Source organism: Thamnophis sirtalis, unplaced genomic scaffold, assembly GCF_051295495.1.
Source record: "Thamnophis sirtalis isolate CommonGarterSnake01/CBP01778 unplaced genomic scaffold, rThaSir2_p1.2 scaffold_11, whole genome shotgun sequence".
Classification (NCBI taxonomy): domain Eukaryota; kingdom Metazoa; phylum Chordata; class Lepidosauria; order Squamata; family Natricidae; genus Thamnophis; species Thamnophis sirtalis.
The window spans coordinates 10,706,022-10,726,605 of NW_028261391.1; the positions used below are offsets into that span (position 1 = coordinate 10,706,022).

General features: G+C 43.1%; 1 protein-coding gene across 3 annotated transcripts in view; it reads left to right on the top strand.

Annotated features, from left to right (window-relative positions):
* The window catches only part of PEX5L (peroxisomal biogenesis factor 5 like), a 202,319-nt gene that overhangs the window by 149,376 nt on the left and 32,359 nt on the right, over positions 1-20,584 (top strand). For all 3 annotated transcript variants that reach the window (XM_087725198.1, XM_087725199.1, XM_087725200.1), the window contains one exon: positions 13,235-13,346. In XM_087725198.1, coding sequence (XP_087581324.1) covers positions 13,235-13,346 — 112 coding nt within the window. The remainder of the gene's footprint in view (positions 1-13,234; positions 13,347-20,584) is intronic.

The window sequence follows — 20,584 nt, forward strand, 5'->3', positions numbered from 1 at the left end:
AAGATTGTGATTCTGTCTGTATTTTAAGTGAATCTGTATTAACGCCTTGCCAGTTCCCAAGGGCAGCTCCTTCACAAACATGCAAAGAAAAATAAATACCTGAGTGGTCTTTGTATATGTATATTACGCACAGGTAATAATCCTTGTAGGAAAATCAACCTGTTTGATGCCACATTTTTATTGACCTATAGATATTTACAGTGACGGTGCAGGAAGCTTTGCTTTGATACATCCTGCTTTGGTTTTACATGCAAACCAGTTTATGAATCAGGCACATTGAACGAGAGAGTGGAACTCCTGATTCATATTCTAATGTGTTTCATGCCCATTTTGCTTTTATTTCCAGTAACCGTAAGAGTTTTCCAGAGTGAACCGTTCTTGGTTTGTGCATGTTTTTGTCCTCCTGTGTGTGAACTGACCTCATCTTTGCCATCGTTAAGTGGACACGTACTTCTGATAATTGCCTCCGGATCTGCTTTGCTGTATTTTGATCGTGTTGCAGACTGCTATAAATACTTTGCTGCCTTGTAATGCTGATCCCCCACGCACCTCTCATAGTGAGCATTTGTCTGACCTCGTGTAATGCTGCAAGGAAGTTTTAGATCCAACTTTATGTGTTTCGTCGGTAGCAGGGAAGCCATTTAAGAATTCTCTCTATGCTAGAGACTCCCATGTTGTGTTCTTAATGCATAAAGGCATAGATCAAAGGGATTGCCTTGGTCATGTGACTGTTTCCCAGCACAATCGTCTCTCCTCTGGAGTTGATACGAGTGGGATCAAAAATGATTGGATGCAACCCGAATGGATGTGTGATATTTCTTCACTGCTGGAGTCTATCCATGGGGAGCCTATTTTCAGTGGTTTCCATGACATGGCTGTATGTAGTCTACAAACTCAGCTTAATGTAGAAAAGGAAAACATTTAATTTCATTCTAAATTAGATTGTCTACCTTAGCTTCTCAACCATGCCTGTTGTGGCCTGCCAGTGAAGCTGACAGCAGATTCAGACAGTGAGGAGGTTGGGGAGAAACATGGGCCGGTCCTGGAGTCTGGGGAAGGCTCTGATGAGGGCTCTGTCAGAGGCAGAGAGGGGGCCAGAGCCATATGCCAGTTATCAGCTGGCTTCAGAGTCAGACATTAGTGAAGCAGACAAACAGCTGGAGCCTGTTCCCAGTGTGCGCATGCGCAGAGTTGCCAGATGAAGGGAACAGCCAAAGAACAGGGATTGGCTTGGGAGTAAGGCCACAGGTGGATGATGAATGGCCCCTCCAAGAGGAAATAAAAGAGGAGCGAAAGGGGAGTGGAGTTTGCAGGAGACAATTTGTTCGTTTAATTGATTCGCAGATATCGGCCTGGCAGCTCTCCAAGCCAGATAAGGTCTGTGACTGTAAATCCTCCCTTGAAAGACTTTGCTGGATGTGAATGAGCAGAATTCACAGTAAATTAATGAAAGGGTTTTTGTTGAGGACAAAGAGTTTGCTTCCTGCTCTTGGGAAGCCTAGGTCAGAACAATGCCTTCCGAATGTATTGAATAGAACTCCAAGTCCTGACAGCACCATTATTGTTTTAATGGCTTGCAATTACCCAGCAGCATTAATGTCCAAGAATGGTAACAACATTAACAAGAGCTTGATAACTAAAAGTAGCAGCATTCTCAACCTGACGTCTTCCAAATGTATTGGAATCACAGCAATTTCAGGTTTCTAAAGATTGCAGCCTACTTCAACTCTGAACCATTTTCCAGAATAATCTACAGGTAATTCTTGGCTTACCACCACAAGTGAGCCCAAAATTTCCATTGCTAAGCGAGGCGCTTATTAAATGAACTTTTGCCCCATTTCACAACCTTTCTTGCCCCAGTTCTTAAGTGAATTGCTGCGTTGCTAAGTTAGTAACGCCGTTGTTAAGTGAACCTGGCCTCCCCTGTTGACTTTGCTTATGATAAATATGGACCAGTTGCCAAGCAACTGAATTTTGATCACATGACCATGGAGGTGTAAGTGTGAAAAACGGCCATAAATCAGTTTTTTCACTGCTGTTGTAACTTCAAACGGTCATTAAATGAATGGTTATATGCCAAGGATTAGCTGTATGATTTTTTTTCAACTTCCAAGTGTATCTTATAACCTTGGGATTTTGTAATAATTATCTTTCAAATATTAACTTGGCCTAATCACCTTAGCTTTTTCTGAGATTAGTTAAGCTGTCTAAGGTGTAATGGGGCTTACTACAAGCTGCATACTTGTAGTATATTTTAAAGAGCCACTGTTGTGATGTTTATCATGTAAGGATTGAACAATGCCCTCTGAAGGCAAATCTCATAGCACCATGGGGGTGCTACAACGATCATAAGGATGGAAAACAGTCCTAATTAACTTTTTTTCCAGTGACAATTTCGAACAGTCACTAATTGAATGTTTATAAATTGAGGGATGTGGTAGCTCAGGGACTGAGAGACTAAGCTTGTTGATCAGAAAGGTCGGCAGTTTGGTGGTTCAAATCCCTACTCCAGCATAAGGGAGTGAGCTTCTGTGACTTGTCCCAGCTTCTGCCAACCTAGCAGGTCGAAAGCATGTACAAATGCAAGTAGAAAAATAGGAACCACCTTTGGTGGGAAGGTAACAGCATTCTGTGCGCCTTTGGCATTTAGTTCTGCCGGCCACATGACCACGGAAATGTCTTCGGACAGCTCTGGCTCTTCGGCTTTGAAACAGAGATGAACACCGCCCCCTAGAGTCTGGAACAAGTAGCTCATATGTGTGAAGGAACCTTTACCTTTACTAAACTGTAGATTGCCTGTAATCTAACATGGCCCTAGTGAAAATTAGTTTGAGGCGCTCCTCAATAATCCCTAACATTTTGAAATGTTGGTTTCCATCCTTGGGGATTTCAATTTTCACAGAAGCAAAGTAAAGGACAGCTTCTGGGAATTCTAAGGTTGAGACGGATTCTTCTATGATTTTTGGACATGACAACTACGTGATCTGCATGCACCTTACCAAATCATTTTTTTTTTCAAATTAAAGACCAATAAAACTGTTCAGCCGCAACAGTTATTAGATTATGTAGGACCATTTGTAAATTAATTATTCAACGTTTTATTTATTTCAGGAGGACATGTATAATATCAGCTTTCAGTACCTCTGAAAGGCCATGTTTTAAACATTGCCTGGAATAAATGTTGGCTCCCTGCCAAACTGCCATTTCTTTGTAGAAATGAAATAGGGGTTGTTGTTTTTTTTAGCTGAATGACTGATTTGTTTATAAAAGCCGAGGTGGCGCAGTGGTTAGAGTGCAGTACTGCAGCCACTTCAGCTGACTGTTAGCTGCAATTCGGCGGTTCAAATCTCACCGGCTCAGGGTTGACTCAGCCTTCCATCCTTCCGAGGTGAGTAAAATGAGGACCCAGACTGTGGGGGCAATATGCTGACTCTGTAAACCGTTTAGAGAGGGCTGAAAGCCTTATGAAGCGGTATATAAGTCTAACTACTATTGCTATAAGCTGCCATGCAATACTGAGAGATTAAGGACTTGATAGCCTATTCTGGAAAGCTCCTGTTTCACTAAAAAGAAATGCAAATTCCAGATCATGGGGGTGTGGGGAGGGCAGAGGAGGGGAGAGTGTTTCATAAGGTAGGGACAGCAGAGGTGGGTTGCTACCGGTTCGCATCGGTTCGGCCAACTGGTAGTGGCATGTTGGGCTGGGTTGCAGAACCGGCAGCGACCCAGGCTGGCCACGCCCTCCGAACCAATTCTCTGGTCGCCCATGCCATTGCCAGCATGTTTTACCGTATTTTTCAGAGTATAAGACACACCTTTTTCCCTCAAAAAAGAGGCTGAAAATCTGGGTGCATCTTATACACTGAATACAGCATTTTTTGCCTCCCTAAACCCCCACCCCCCCCTCACCAAAATGGCCATGCATAGCCTCTAGGAAGCTTTTAGAGAGCTCCTGGGGGCTGGAGAGGGTAGAAATGAGCAAAAAAGACCCATTCTTTGCTCAATTTTACACCCCCCCACAGCCCCAAGGAGCACTCTATAAGCTTCCTAAAGGCTATCCATGCCCTTTTTTTTTACGAAAAATGGGACCCTTTTGGCAAAAAAACAGAATCCTAAAATTAGTTCATAAGGTAAGGTTACCCTCACACACTAAGCCATTAAAAAACTCAGGTTAACACATTATGTATTTGAATCTGCTGAGTTTTTGAGTCTCCTAGTTAAATACTTCATGTAAGGCAGACTTTAAAAGCCTCTTATTGACTATGTTCCTTCCAAGGTTATTTTTAAAGCTGCTTTTATAAACTTTCTTGAGCTAGCACTCTCACAAATAGGGGTAGGACTGTTATAAATCTCTTTACACAGCTAATGTGATTCTAGACTAGCTCCCATTAAGTGCAGGGAAAAGGTAAGTCCCTGAGGGTGAACACTGGATTGGGCCTTCTCCTGGCCTCCATCTTTCCTCCCCCTTCCAAATTCTCAGTGTCCCAATTAATAATTATGAGTGGATACAAACATGGCATCTTTAAGTGTTTTATAGTTTTAGAACTGTAAACAGCCCATTTCCCCTGGCTGAGATGGGCAGTTATAGAAGAATGGATGGCTGGATTTAAGCCATTATTGATTTAACTATGGCATATTGATTTAATTGTATTCGGCTGGAATTGCAGGACACATAAACCTTATTTTGCCATTAGTAACCGGTGACACCACACTAAAGCAAATGGAGGAGAATCCTGTTTCAAGTAGTATTAGTAGCAGCTCCTGAGAGCAGGAACTCTTTGGTGGTGGGATGGACCTCACTGGGAAGTGATGGACCATCTTCAATATGGAAAGGAATTGGGTGTCCATCTGTTTGTGTGCTTAGATCAACAACCAGGAAGCGATGAACTATCTTCTACTAGGTTGGGGTTTCCCAACCTTGGCAACTTGGAGATGTGTGGACTTCAACTCTCAGAATTCTGGGAGTTGAAATCCACACATCTTCAGGTTGCCAAGGTTGAGAAACAATATACCAGAGAAGCAAGCTGGATGCTCATCTATTTAGGCCAAGAGCCAGATTAATAGTTGAGAATTTCTTCAGGAATGCCACCAATGTTTAGGAAAAGACCACCTGTGGGTCCCCAGTGGACAGGGCCACAAAAACATATTCACCATTCCCTTTCTACACTTCACATATGCACTTATGTGTTCTCATTTAGAGGAAAATATACTTTATCTATAAGGCTCAGTGGCTAAGACGCTGAGCTTGTCCATCAGAAAGGTTGGTAGTTTGAGGGTTTGAATCCCTAGCACCATGTAACGGAGTGAGCTCCCGTTACTTGCTGGCTTTTGCCAAACTAGCAGTTTGAAAGCAGGTAGAAAAATAGGAACCACTTTTGGTGGGAAGGTAACAGTGTTCCATGCGCCTTCGGCATTTAGTCATGGCAGCCACATGACCACAAAGACTCCTCGGACAGTGCTAGCTCTTCGGCTTTGAAACGGAGATTAGCACTGTCTCCTAGAGTTGGGAACTACTAGCACATAAGTGCAAGGGGAACATTTACCGTTATACTTTATCTATACACATGCAGTCTGTCCTATTATCTGCCATGACAATCTATTTGACTTGCTCTATGCACAGTGTTTGCATATGAGATGCAAGTTTGCCTGAGGCTGTAGAATCATAGCAGTGGACGGGATCTCAGAGGTCTTCTAGTCCAACTCCCATCTCAAGTCAGAAGTATACCATCCCAGTCAACGAGTTGTCCAGTCTATTTTTTGAAATCCTCCAGTGATGGATCATCCACAACACCAGGTGGCAAGCTGCCCCACTGATTAGTTGCTTGGTCAGAAAGCTTCTCCTTACTTCTATCTCTCTTTAACAAGCTTCCACCCATTACTTCTTGTTCTCTGGTGCCCTAGAGCAGAGGTATAAAACTCAAGGCCTGAAGGCCAAATTCAGCCTGTGGGTTGCTTAGATCTGGCCCGCAGGGTTGCCCTGGAAACAGCGAAGGACCAGGTCGTGGTGCCTCTGCCAGTGAAAACGGAGCTTTGGAAGGCCATGGGCAGCTCTCTCGAGCTCCATTTTTGTTGGCAGAGGGCTGCAGGAGGGCGTTGCAACCAAAAACGGAGCTCAGGAGCCCATTCTCACTGGCAGAGCACTCAGGGCACCACAGTCAACCCCAACACAAATGATGTCAATGTCAGGGTTCCAAATAACATCCAAAATTAAATAAGAGTCCAAGGCAAAGTATTGCTCAAAGTTTCAATTTATTAAGAGAGCCATGTTGGAATATCTGGGAAAACCCAAATCTGAAAGCTTCCCAGTTTTCCCCACCCAATTGAAAGTTCAAGATCCTGCCCCCACATCTACAAGTCCACCACATGGCCCAATCTCCCACTGCCATGCTGGCAGTTCTACCCATCCAGGTGCAGAGGTGTAGAGACAAAGGATGACCTTGGATTCTAGAAAGGAATTTTATTTTGACAACATCACATTCTACACCTTACTATTCCCCCTCCCAATTACCCACTAATGAAACAGCATAGTAGAATAGAATATTAGTATGGCAGGCCAAAGATCCCAAAAGGAACTGGCTGCAGGCCTGACAGTCAAGCTGGCCATGCCCACTCTGGCCACGCCCACCCCAGCCCCTGGAGGTCAAACACAAGCCTGATGTAGCCCTCAATGAAATTGAGTTTGATACCCTTGCCCTAGAGAATGTCAATTTTGTGACATTCCCTCAAGTATTTGGAAGATTGCACGTTGCACTACAGGGAACAAATGAATTGCAAAAGTCCTTTGGAATTCTGATCTTGTGGTATGGAAGAATTCTTGAGTATCCCTATTCACATCCACGTCCTTTATCCCATACCATCGCCTTTCTCCTCACTCAATGTGTAACACTAAATTATTCCTTGTTTCACACTTTTTTCCCCCCCTTCGTTGCCTCTTCCTGAAGAAGCTTCTGTTTAAAGTTAGGCTTGAAAACCTGCCACTCCATCTGCAGAATTAATTAATTCCTTAATAACAGCTTCAGTTCTAATATGTTTGAAGGGTGCCAGCTCAGAGAGCTTTTTTTTTTAAATCTCACAGGGCAGCCAACATGGTCTAAATTAATCTTTCCAGATAATGCATTAGCTGGCTGGATTCTTTCGTTACACAGAACGGCTAACTTGATTACAAAGACTCAGCCGCGTAGCAGGGTTGGCTTTCTGTCCATAAATAGATGAATAGAATATTGGAAAGGGGGACATCTGATCAGTGAAAGTGTTTCAATGTAAGAGAAATCTTACATATGAAATCTTATCACTTGCAGCTGGTAGTTTCAGGTAAATAAGGATTGACACATCCATTTAATTTTACAAAGCGCGGTAAACGACGTAGCAATTGCTTACATGGGTCAAACCCCACTAGGTCTCAATATCTGTGAATCCCAGCAGAATAGAAACTCCTCTAAATTTTATTTTCCCAGATATAACAAAAACAAGGCGTACAGCTAACCCTTGACTTACAACGGCCCATGACTGAGCTTCAGCCCCGTTACAACTGAGTGCATGTTGTGTTTCTGTTTTTTAAGTCGTTCTGCCTCGTGTTTTTAATCTTTTTTAATCTTTTTTAAATTGTTTTATGTAAGCCGCCTGGAGTCCTTTGGGATTGGGCGGCATACAAATCTATTAAATTAAATCAAATTAAATTAAATTTAGTGACCGTACAAACGGCACTGAAAAGTCATGAGAAAAAAATGACTTCTGACCAGTGGTGGGATTCAAAAATTGTCCTATTGTCTGCCATGACAATCTATTTGACTTGCTCTATGCACAGTGCTTGCATATGAGATGCAAGTTTGCCTAAGGCTGTAGAATCATAGCAGTGGACGGGATCTCAGAGGTCTTCTAGTCCAACTCCCATCTCAAGTCAGAAGTATACCATCCCAGTCAACGAGTTGTCTAGTCTATTTTTTGAAATCCTCCAGTGATGGATCATCCACAACACCAGGTGGCAAGCTGCCCCACTGATTAGTTGCTTGGTCAGAAAGCTTCTCCTTACTTCTATCTCTCTTTAACAAGCTTCCAGCCATTACTTCTTGTTCTCTGGTGCCCTAGAGCAGAGGTATCAAACTCAAGGCCTGAAGGCCAAATTCAGCCCGTGCGTTGCTTAGATCTGGCCCGCAGGGTTGCCCTGAAAACAGCGAAGGACCAGGTCGTGGTGACTCTGCCAGTGAAAACGGAGCTTTGGAAGGCCATGGGCGGCTCTCTCGAGCTCCATTTTTGTTGGCAGAGGGCTGCAGGAGGGCGTCGCAACCAAAAACGGAGCTCAGGAGCCCATTCTCACAGGCAGAGCGCTTAGGCCACCACAGGCAACCCCAATACAAGTGATGTCAATGTCAGTGTTCCAAATAACAGAACAGCTAACTTGAAATTCAAAAATTTCAGCAATGAGTTCTCTGCCTGGTTGCTGGGTAGGCGTGGCTGTGACAGGTGTGGCCTACTCAGCCTCCTGCACCATGGCAGGGGGGCATTTTCACCCTCCCAAGGCTCCGGAGGCTCTCCTCGAGCCTCTGGGAGGGCGAAAACAGCCTCCCCCAGGCTCCGGAAGCTGGAAAACAGACTTGTTTCCAGACTTTCGGAACTTGCGGGATGCCCATTTTTCACCCTCCCGGAGCCTCCACGCAGGCCCTGCACTCACCTGGCATCCGAAAGGGGCCGCATGGAGACTCCTGGGAGGGGAGGGGCAGGATGGGCGGGGCAAGCCAGTTCTTGCAATTATTGGTTCAGCGAACCAGATGTAAAATTAGCATCCAGTTCCTCCGAACCAGTCTGAACCAGCTGAATTCCACCCCTGCTTATGACCATTTTCACACTTATGACCGTTGCAGCATCCCTATGGCTATATGATCAAAATTCAGACACTTGGCAACCAGTTCGTATTTAGGAGAGTTTGCAGTGTCCCGGGATCATATGAGCACCATTTGTGACCCTCTGCTTAGTGAAGTGAGTGGGGGAGCCAGATTCACTGAATCGCTGTGTTGTTAACTGTGTTAACAACTGCAGTGATTCACTTAACAATGGTGGCAAGAAAGGTTGTAAAATGGGGCTAAATTCACTTAACAAATGTCTCCCTTAGCAACATTAAATTTTGGGCTCATCTGTGGTCGTAAGTACCTGTGTTTGGTCTCTTTCCTCTTTTTCAAGAAAATCACGGCTTAAAATTTGTTGCAAAATTCATGAGTGTATGACAGAGCACTCATTCTCCAAAGAACCCAGAGCTCAAACCAGTATTGCAGAAAGCAGAACCCACAGATAGCAATAGCACTTATATACTGCTTCATGGTGCTTTTACAGCCCTCTCTAAGCGGTTTACGGAGTCAGGCTATTTGCCCCCAACAATCTGGGTCCTCATTTTACCCACCTCAGAAGGATGGAAGGCTGAGTCAACCTTGAACCCTGGTGAGATTCGAACTGCCAAACTGCTGGCAGCCAGTGATCAGCAGAAATAACCTGCAGTACTGCACTCTAACCACTGTGCCACTGCGGTTCATTTGCTTGGACATTTCCTTTCTTTTCTAAAGGACTTTATTTAAGAAATAATTTCCCATTCTTATGGCTAAATGGATGATAGCACCTATATTATCTGGGCGAAGCTAAGCAGGACTGGCTATGGTTCATATTTGAATGGGTGACCACCTGAAAATTCTAAAACTTTAGCCCAATCAGAACGTTGTTTTTTTTTAAAACCAGCAATCTGGAAGAAGGCAATACAGTAATAGTTACAAATATTCTTCAATACATGACCACAATCAGAATTTATGTTGCTAAGCAGGGTGGTCATTAAGGGAATCACAGCCAGTGAGTAAGTCAAGGACTGCCTGTACTTCCAACTTTGCAAGCAACATTAACTCCAGAAGTGGAAAATGTTCTTGCAATTGGGAACCATGTTGTTTTTATACTTTAATTTCAGCCTCAAAAGGATTGCAAAGCATGTGGCTGGTTGCATTATGATATTGCCAAAGCAATGTGACCCCTGTTCTTGGGGTGGGGGAGGTTTAAAGGCTAAAATACCACCCCTTTTCTCCATTAGACCAAGCATCCCTGGGGAGGAAACCTGACCCTTCCTTAACTTTGTTTCCTTCAGCAATACACAGATGCCTGGAAAGAGAGCCAATCCTCCATGCATTAAACTGAATACAGTCTTCCTTCTAGAGACCAAGCGTAATGCCATTGGTTCTGATAAATCTATCATCTGGATTAATCTATCATCTGGATATTAACATGGGTAGACAGTCAGGGGTGGGCTTCAAAAATTTTAGCAGAAGGTTGTTTGCCCGATTGCTGGGTGGGCATGGCCAAGATGGGCTAGGTGAGCCTCCGGGAGGGTGAAAACAGCCTCCCCAGGCTCCGGAGACCCTCTGGAGGCCAGAAATGGGCCTTCCCGAACTTCCGGTAGGTCCATTTTTTGCCCTCCCTGAGCCTCTACATGTGCTCTGTACTTGCCTGCATCCAAAACAGGCCACGTGTGGACTCCTGGGAGGGGCAGGAAGGGCGTGGCCAGCCAGGAGTAAGATTTGGGGGTTCTCCAAACTGCACAGAATCTTAGCTAGAGGTTGTCCCAAATCCCTGCAGCCCCCCAGCAGCCCATCCCTGGACGCTAGATTGCTATATCTGTTTGTGGGTTTCCTCCTCAAGTTGATGGATAATTTTTAAATCATTAGAAGGGTGTTAGCATGGCACCTAAGGCAGCAAGTGAGCCTGGGGAAAAAACCAAGTTACAATTTTCCTTCAGCTATGAAAGCTTACCGAATAACTTCAGTCAATCGTTGGGACTCACTCCAACCTAGTGGGAATGATAGTTATAAGCAGAGGTGGGTTGCTCTCGGTTCGGCCCGGTTCAGGTGAACCGGTACTGGCGGCAGGTTCCACCCAGATGCTTCTGCACATGCGCAGAAGCATTGCGCATGAGTGCATGCATGAGCAAACTGGTAGCGGCGGGATTTGCAACCCACCTCTGGTTATGAGACGAAATCAGATAAGACATACACCATCTCAGACTCTTAGAGCCGAGGTGGCGCAGTGGTTAGGGTGCAGTACTGCAGGCCACTTCAGCTGACTGTTATCTGCAGTTCGGCGGTTCAAATCTCATCGGCTCAAGGTTGACTCAGCCTTCCATCCTTCTGAGGTGGGTGAAATGAGGACCCAGACTGTGGGGGCAATTTGCTGACTCTGTAAACCGCTTAGAGAGGGCTGAAAGCCCTATGAAGAGGTATATAAGTCTAACTGCTATTGCCATTGCTATTCGAGGGAAATATATAAATAGAATATTATGTAGCCATTCAACATTTTGGATCTTGAATAGAAAGCATTGATGGTGTAGAAAAGGAGGAGGATGAATCAGAAAAGATCTATAAGCTATAGATTAGATTGGTCAATAAATGTAAATTCAACACAAAAATAGTTTGTCTTGAAAGTGACTGCATGTGAAGGCTCCTGGATTGTGGCCGAAAGGCGAAAGTGGAAGCAGTATGCTCTGTCTCATAATTGGGTAGACCAAGTTAGCCTGATACACTGGTCTCACCGGAAAAACAAGCTATGAAAGGATGTATAACAATAGGCTCAATCAAATAGAGAGATGCAATCAGCGGCCATTTCTTATGTGTGAGGTCAATGTTCAAGAAGGTGCAGGAGCAAACTTTAATTCACCTTGCAATTTCCTATTTCAGATTCAGAACCTTTAATGGACACGTGGGCACATAATTAGCATGCTAGACACCAAATGTTCTCTTCATGGTGCTCCAAAACATCTTGTTGAAAGACCTTTAGGAGATCTTCATAGACTCATAAATTAGATCTTCATAGATTAGAGCAGAAAGGCTCTTGAGAGAACTTCATAGATTAGATCTTCGTAGTTTAGAGGGGGAAAGGGTTAAGGGTTAATTTTCATTCTTGAGTTGTCAGATATGATTGGTCTGAAATGACCACTCTCCTCCTCATTGGCACTGACATCTGTGGATGGAAGGAGTCCATCAAGAAGTGGCCAATGTTGAAGATGACAATCTAAAGTTTCACTTTGAGCCAACATAGACGGCAATGGAAGTTTCACATACACCCTCTGCCCTTATAAGGGCTCTTCATGGTGCTCCAAAACATCTTGTTGAAAGACCTTTAGGAGATCTTCATAAATTAGAGCGGAAAGGCTCTTGAGAGAACTTCATAGATTAGATCTTCGTAGTTTAGAGGGGAAAAGGGTTAAGGGTTAATTTTCATTCTTTCACTCTCCTCCTCATTGGCACTGACATCTGTGGATGGAAGGAGTCCATCAAGAAGTGGCCAATGTTGAATATGACAATCTAAAGTTTCACTTTGAGCCAACATAGACGGCAATGGAAGTTTCACATGCACCCTCTGCCCTTATAAGGGCTCTTGCCTTCATGCAGATGACATCCATAGCATCCTGTTTTCCAAAAGTTTTTGAAATGTGCCTGAGATGGTTTATCCAGCCGAATTGAACAAGGGATGGAAAGGAAAGGCACCTGGATGATGGATCTGGTCTCTTGCCTTCTCTTGCTTTTTGCAGTTGAGGTGGGCTCTCTTTTCTTGAGAAAAGGCATATTGCCGTATTTCTAACTCGTTGCCGAAAAGGGAACAATGCATAAATGCAAAAAGGCAGGTGAATCTGCACGGCCCGTTCGGGTGGCTGGATTTGCACAGCAGGCTAAAGTAGGCTAAATAGATTTCTGGCACAGATTGAAGAAAGCAGCTCATCGGGTTAAACCATGATAAGCCTAAAACCTTAATCCATTATTTATTTGAGTATAGCAAGTTACACAAGGACAGCAACTGTATTTTGCTAACAAGAGGGTGGGGTTTAACCTGTTGTGTGAACCCAGCTAAATTGGGGATTCATTAGATCCCAAATCATAAAAAGCATGCCCTTTGGAACCTGATTAGCATATAATTATTGAAAGGACGATAACCCCCCTCCTAGCAGACGTCTGAAATCTGAAGTTAGGTACTGATGAGTGTTGTTTTATCTTTTTTTTTCTGCTTCCTCTCATTTAGTTGCTTATATTCATCTCATTTAATTTCAAAGGAAAACCGTATGCCAATTTAAGCCACCTGATGTTTTCAGAAATGGACTAATATATATTTATATATATATATTAAGCCGTTTGATGCTGTTGTGACATTTGTGTGCGTAGTTAAGCGGTACCGACATGCACACACATCCAACCCTCTCCTCTTGCTTTTTTGTCACTAGCTTGTGAATGAGCAACAAGAAAGCCGACCCCTGCTGAGTCCTTCCATAGATGACTTTCTTTGCGAAACCAAATCAGAAGCCATTGCACGTCCGGTGACATCCAATACCGCAGGTAACAGCTCTTCCATTCACTCTTGTTCGGTTGTGGTTCGTTTCCAAATTCTGCCTGATGTTTGTTCCTCTGCCTACTGCTTTTTGAAGCTCCGTGCCAGAAACAATAATGGTTTTTCTCTCATTTTGCGGGGGAAGAAATCCGTGGGTTCTTCATGGCACATGGGCTAGAAAGTCATGATTATAGCTTGTGGTATTTGATAATGTTCAACTATGTCCAGAACAATTGAAAACCGATGAGCATCATTGAGGCTTGCAAAAGAAAGGACTGCTGCATGCATATATACAAGCACAGAACTTGGCATGTGAGTTGAAAGCTATATTCTTAGATATTCATATCATTGGTTTACAATACAATAGCAGAGTTGGAAGGGAGCTTGGAGGTCTTCTAGTCCAACCCCCTGCCTAGGCAGGAAATCCTGTACCATTTCAGACAAATGGCTATTCAACATCTTCTTAAAGACTTCCAGTGTTGGGGCACTCACAACCTCTGGAGGCAAGCTCTTCCAGTGATTAATTGTTCTGTCAGGAAATTTCCCCTCAGTTCTAAGTTGCTTCTCTCCTTGATTAATTTCCACCCATTGCTTCTTGTTCTACCCTCAGGTGCCCTGGAGAATAGTTTGACTCCCTCTTCTTTGTGGCAACCCCTGAGATATTGGAACACTGCTATCATGTCTCCCCTAGTCCTTCTTTTCATTAAACTAGACATATACAATTCCTGCAACCGTTCTTCCTATATTTTAGCCTCCAGTCACCTAATAATCTTTGTTGCTCTTTTCTGCACTCTTTCTAGAGTCTCCACATCTTTTCTACATCGTGGCAACCAAAACTCTCCTGAAACAAAATGTTATTGGCTAATCATAGAGCTGGGTTTCTGGATGGAATACATTTTTCATCTGGCATATGAAGATAGTTTTGATGCTAAATAAAGTTCACCGTTGCTTTTAAAAATTCAGTATAAATGTAAGGGGGGTGGGAATACGAGTAGCACAAAAAAACTGAGTTTTGGCAAACAAGGTGTAAAGACAAGTTGCTTGGCTCCTGTTGATGTCTAGCAGGTCAGGTCAGCCTGGATAAAAATATCATGATGCCAAGAAATTTCTCTCTAGAAGAGAAAAGGACAATAATATTTTGCTTCGGTATGGAATTATGTGATTGAGCTTGATAAATTAATAGTTAAAGCTTGAACATTAATGAGTAGCTATGATCGGCCTTTCTCTCCACTTCTCTCCCTCAGGCTTACCCCATTTATCCTCTCCTATCCCCTTCTCTCCTTCAGGCTGGCCCCATTTATCCTCCCCTATCCCCTTCTCTCCCACAGGCTTGCCCCACAGAGGCCTCTTCTATCTTATCCCCTTCTCTCTCTCAGGCTGACCCCCATTGATCCTCATCCCAGCCCACAGACTGGATGAGTCATGCGCTGACCATGCACATGCCCAAGTGGCAGTTGGAACAGAGGTCTTTTCAGGTGGGGAAGGGGAGTAGAACATCTAACTCTTCAGCATCGGAGTGTGTTAATATAAGAAATACTAATGCTCTGTTGGTCAAAGTGAGCACCTAGAAGCTAACAGGAACAGAGTTGCCAAATTTCAAGTTTGTAGGCTTTATGGTCCTGGAGATTTTGTGATGATGCATGAGTGGTATTTCACTTATACGTATATAGATAACAGACTCGGAAGGGACCTTGGAGGTCTAGTACTCCGATCCCCTGATCAAGCAGGAGACCTTATACCATTCAAGACAAGTGGTTGCTATTTCCATACAATTTCATGGCCATTCTTTTTGCAAAGATTTCCAAGAAATCTCATTTTAAAAAAGTTAGGAGTGCATTTCTGCAAAGTCAAGAGAGAGGGATGGAGGGAGAAGGGGGGGACAGAGGAAGAGAGGGAGAGAAAAAGAGAGAGATTCACAAGAAAACTGACAGTGATGGAAAAGGTGGAAGACTCATAAAGGAAATTTTAAGAGGTTCAGGAGCCATTAGTACTTCATAAAGGCAAAAGCTTTTTGCCTAAGATTTGAAGGCAATTTTACAGCAGTAAACGTACAATCTCACATTCGCCTGATGGCAACACATGAGAAAATCTTCTCCATAACAGGGGTGTCAAACTGGATTTCTTTGAGGGCCGGATCAGCATTATAGTTCTCCGCAGGCTGGCATGGGGCAGAGGTGGGTTGCCACCAGCTCGCACCAGTTCAGGTGAACCAGTAGTAGAAATTGTGACTGGCTCGCCAAACCAGTAGGGACGGCAGGCTCGCCATACCACCGAACCAATTCCTGGTTGCTGTGGCATGTTTTTTTGACATTTTTAATGCTGTGCGTATGCGCAGACCTATTTACAGGCAATGCACAAACCGTGTGCACATTGAACTGGCAGTAATGCTGGCAGAAACCCACCCCTGGCGTGGAGGGGGGAACAGGGGGAAGATGGGGTGGACATCTCCTACAGTACCCTGTTGGCCAAAACGGGCCCCCACAACTTTTTTTCACCCTCCACGACCTCCTGCACTCTGCAGGAGGGACCCCATGGGACATGGGACCCCATGTACCCCGTTTTCAGCCTCCACTAACTCCAGCAGCACTCTGCCAGCCAAAAACTGGCAGAGGCACTGCAGGCTGGTCCTTTGATATTTCCAGGCAGTTTGCGGGCTGGATTTAAGCACCCTGTGGACCAGATCCAGCCCCCAGACCTTGAGTTTGACACCCATGCTCTATCACCTTCAGAAGTTACTACAACTTGTTTTAGCCATCCTTCTCCAACCCAACTTCCTTGAGATGATCTTTGTCCTAAACTGACTGGGAAATGTGAAATTTGCAATCCAACTTATCTGGGGTGAACCAAAGAGAAGAACACTGTGGACCTATAAATTCTATTTTTTAATAACCTGATACCCTCCAAGTGTCATTCTTAGAATTTCCAACCATCATGCAATCCCAACAAATCTTGGCTACAGAAGGAAAATGTAATGGCAACATCCAGTCTTCCTAAAACATTTTTGCTAGTTATTTCACTTAGCTTAGTCTAATAGAAACATAGTTGTGTTACATATTCCAAGTGAGACTGTCAAATCACATATGCATTCTGAGTGGCAAGAACCCTCTAAGGGTGTTTGTGTGTGTAGGGGCTGGTAAGGTTGAACCACAAACCATTTGCATGCAAGGGATGTGTTATGTATGCATCCAAATGAGCTGATTTGAATACACGGTTGCAAATAAATTAATCTGTCCTCCCAGCTGTCATTGGGGAAATACACCTTTGCATATTGGATTGACAAACAGTATTAGGTTTAGATCGAATTTTAAGGCTCTTTAGTCTTATTGCCATTCCACCCAAGGCTGGATCTGGTTCTTGATGAAGGAAGGAAGGAAGGAGGGAAGGAAGGAAGGAGGGAAGGAAGGAAGGAAGGAAGGAAGGAAGGAAGGAAATAAAGAAAGAAAGAAAGAGGGGGGAGGGAGGAAGGAAGGAAGGAGGGAGAAAAAAGAAAAGAAAGAATATGCATTAAAACAGGGTAAATTTTGTCTGTCTTCTCATTCATTTCTGGTTTCTCTAACAATATTTGTAGTCACACCTTGAATATGACCTTTATATCCTCTATTCTACATAATCAAATGAGCATGTAGGACAATAATTTCAAAAGAGCCTCCAAAGAGGGAACCAGAAAGAACTCAATATCCCAATTAAAGGAGAAGAACACTTAAATATGACTTACTAATACTGAATGAAGCAAGATACAGTATTTTAACCTTGGATATGTTGAAGGTTAAGTTTGAACAATGGATTCAAAAGTTAATGTTAAGCCTGCTTCTATAATAGATTGTGTTTTCAGATGTTATGAAAGAAGAACAAATTTTACCTGTCAAGATTGAGACAGATCTGGAAATGGATTTAAAAATGACAGGCTACAAGAACGATACAGAAAAAAGATGCTACACTAGACATACGAAAGAAATCAACTGAGGTCTAAATAAAAGGGAGAGTAACCTGGATAATCTCCTTATATTGGATTTACAAGGCGGCTTGTTAAAGCCTTAAAGAATTGTGTGAAAAAGGACAAAGAAAAAAGAAGTCTATTCGAAGAGATTAAAGATCAAGATTGTTACAAGTAGAAGAAAGGGATATAAAATTGATTTATTTGATCAAGGTTAAAATAGATATGCTGTTATTTTGCGTAACTCTTAATGGGCTTTAGCTGATCAGACTGAAATGATAAGGTTTAGGGTTTTATTCAGAGATAAAAGATGAGCGGCATGGTGACCTAGTGGTGAAGACATTGTCTTCTCACTCAGAAGGTTGAAAGTTCAATCCTAAGTAGCGGCAGATGTTTCTCTCTTAGGTCGAAAAGAAAAAATATCTGCTGGGAACTCTTCATAGTTATCAGGAAGGGCATCCAGCCACTAAATACTCAGCTCCATCCAGTTGCCCCAACTCTCCCCCAAATTAAGGGATTGCAGTGTCATAAGAAGGGAGTCTTTTAAAAAGGGAGTTTATAAAGATAAAAAAAATAGGTTATGAGGAAAAATAAATAGTTGTATTTTAAGAGAAGGTGATAAATTACTAAAATTGTTTATACTTGTGTTGAAGAGGAAAATGTTTTGTTTATTATATTTATTTTCTTGTTCTTTACTGCATATTTATTTTTTTCCTTCTTTTCTGCATTTTCTATTTTTGTTTTTAATCTTTCTTTTTTTTTTAGTTTGCATTTTTGGAAATGTAATTTTTAATAGTTACTTTTTAAAAAAAAGAAATCATCCAAAATGAAAACAATGTACGTGATTATTTTATTAGAATATAATTATTCTAATTATTTACCTGAATGGTAAGATAAGACCAGAGAATGACGAAGATATGTCAGTTTCTCTTTTTTAACTACACAGATCTTAAGCCTTGGGCCACTGCTATTTTGGGCTATAGGTCAGTCCAGTGGTGGGTTGCAGACAGTACGCCCCGGTGCGGGTGTACTGGTGCCTGCCAAGAGCACCGGGTACAGTTCCGGTACGGTGCTCTGGAGGGCCCACCCGCCCGCCCACTGTCCTTACCTGTATTTGAGCTGTTTGGCGCTTCCGCACATACACACGGGGTGTATGGCACCTGCACAATGCTCCGCCGAGCAGCTGGAGCATCACAGAGGCGTCGCAGAGCATCGCAGGAGGTAAGGACACATGCATGCACTGCACGCATGTGCGCACATACTGTGCGCATTCATGTGGTGGACGCTGGACCCTATTGCAACGGGATCCGGAACCCACCACTGGGTCAGTCCTTTTGTAGGATTCAATCCAAGGGTTGGCTTCAAAAATTTCAGCAATGGGTTCTATGCCTGATTGCTGTGTGGGCGTGGCCATGGTGGGCATGGCCTACTCAGCCTCCTGCACCATGGCAGCCGGGGGGTGGGGTGTTTTCATCTTCTCCAGGCCTGGAGGCTTTCCTCGAGCCCCTGGGGAGGGTGAAAACTTCCTCCCCCAGGCTCCAGAGACCTTCTGGGAGGCCATTTCCCCCCTCTCCCTGAGCCTCCACGTGGGCCCTGCATTTACCTTACATCCAAAATGGGCTGCGTGGGGACTTCTGGGAGGGGAGGATGGGTTTGGAGGTTCTCTGAACTGGCCACAACGTTAGCCATGGGTTCTCCTGAACCCGTAGCAGCCCACCCCTGATTCAATCCCTTGCCATTGCCTACTTGATTCCAGCCTTTTAATAATAGTATACATACATAGATAGTCCTCAACTTGCAACAGTTATAACAGCACTGAAAAAAGTGGAGTTTATGACTGTTTTTTGCAGTTACAACCTTTGCAGCCTTCCCCATGGCCAGGGGATCAAAATCCAGATGTTTGGCAACTGGTTCATACTTATGACCGTTGCAGCATCCCACGGTCATGTGATCACGTTTTGTGATCTTCTGACAAGCAAAGACGGTGGGGAAGCCAGATTCACTTAGCAAACCAGGTTACTGACTTAACCAACTGCAGCGATTCACTCAACAACGGTGGCAAGAAATGTCATAAAATGGGGGCAAACCTCACTTAACAAATGTCAACAACAGAAATTGGGGGCTCAATTGTGGTCGTGGACTATCTGTTGTATCCTTCCTTGCTGATTCCTGATACTGAAATTTTGCTGTACATTCACACAACTAACACTTAATCATGCCAGGCTTCTATTTAACACTTCTAAACAGAATAGAATAGAATAGAATAGAATAGAATAGAATAGAATAGAATAGAATAGAATAGGGCAGGGCAGGGCAGAGCAGGGCAGGGCAGGGCAGAACAGAGTAGAACAGAACAGAACAGAACAGAACAGAATTTGTTATTGGCCAAGTTTGATTGGATGCACAAGGAATTTGTCTTTGGAGCATATGCTCTCAGTGTGCATAAAAGAAAAGATACATTCAACACGAATCATAAGGTACAAAACTTAATGATAGTCATAGAGTACAAATAAGCAATCAAATCCTATTAGGAAACAATGAATATAAACCGTGATTGCTATTTATAGAATTAGCTCAATGAGGTTTGGACAAAGTGAAAAAGTGCTTATAATAGGACTCAGGTTGTACTGTAATATACCTGTATCTACCCCTTATTTCTGCTTGAAGCACATAATACTCTGTAAGCAAACTTTGAGCATAACTTGTTGTAATCGAACTATATAGTTTTAGGGTTCACTTAAAACTACTGCAGATGACAATTAACACAAAGCAAGGAATATGCAATTAGGATATCCCTAATTCTCTCTAATTTCACTGGTTTAAAAATCAAAGACTTTCAATATGATGGGAAAGAGTAATGCAAATCCTTTCTGCTCAATCTCTTTGCTGCTGAAAATCACATTCCATGACTGTGTTTATTCCAGATTTATGTATTATTTGTCATTTATTTTAAAATTTTATATTGCCGCCTACTCGCACATGGCAACTCAAAGCAGCTTACAGGGATACAAAAACAGCATATGAAAGAAATAAAAAGAATAAAAAGGAAAATATTAACATAATAATCTTAACCATCCCAAATTAAAGAGATAACAGTTGCATACACACCACATGTTTGGGTATTAACTACAGATTGATTTTTATTTCTGCATGTTGAGTGACTCCAATCAACTTAATATTTGGATCCAGTGGCTGTGCTTATGACCCACTTAAACCAAGTTACAGCATCAACTCATTTTCTTAGTTCTCAAAATGCATGAAACCATAGACTGAACAAATCAGATCATTGCACATTAAACCACATACACAAAC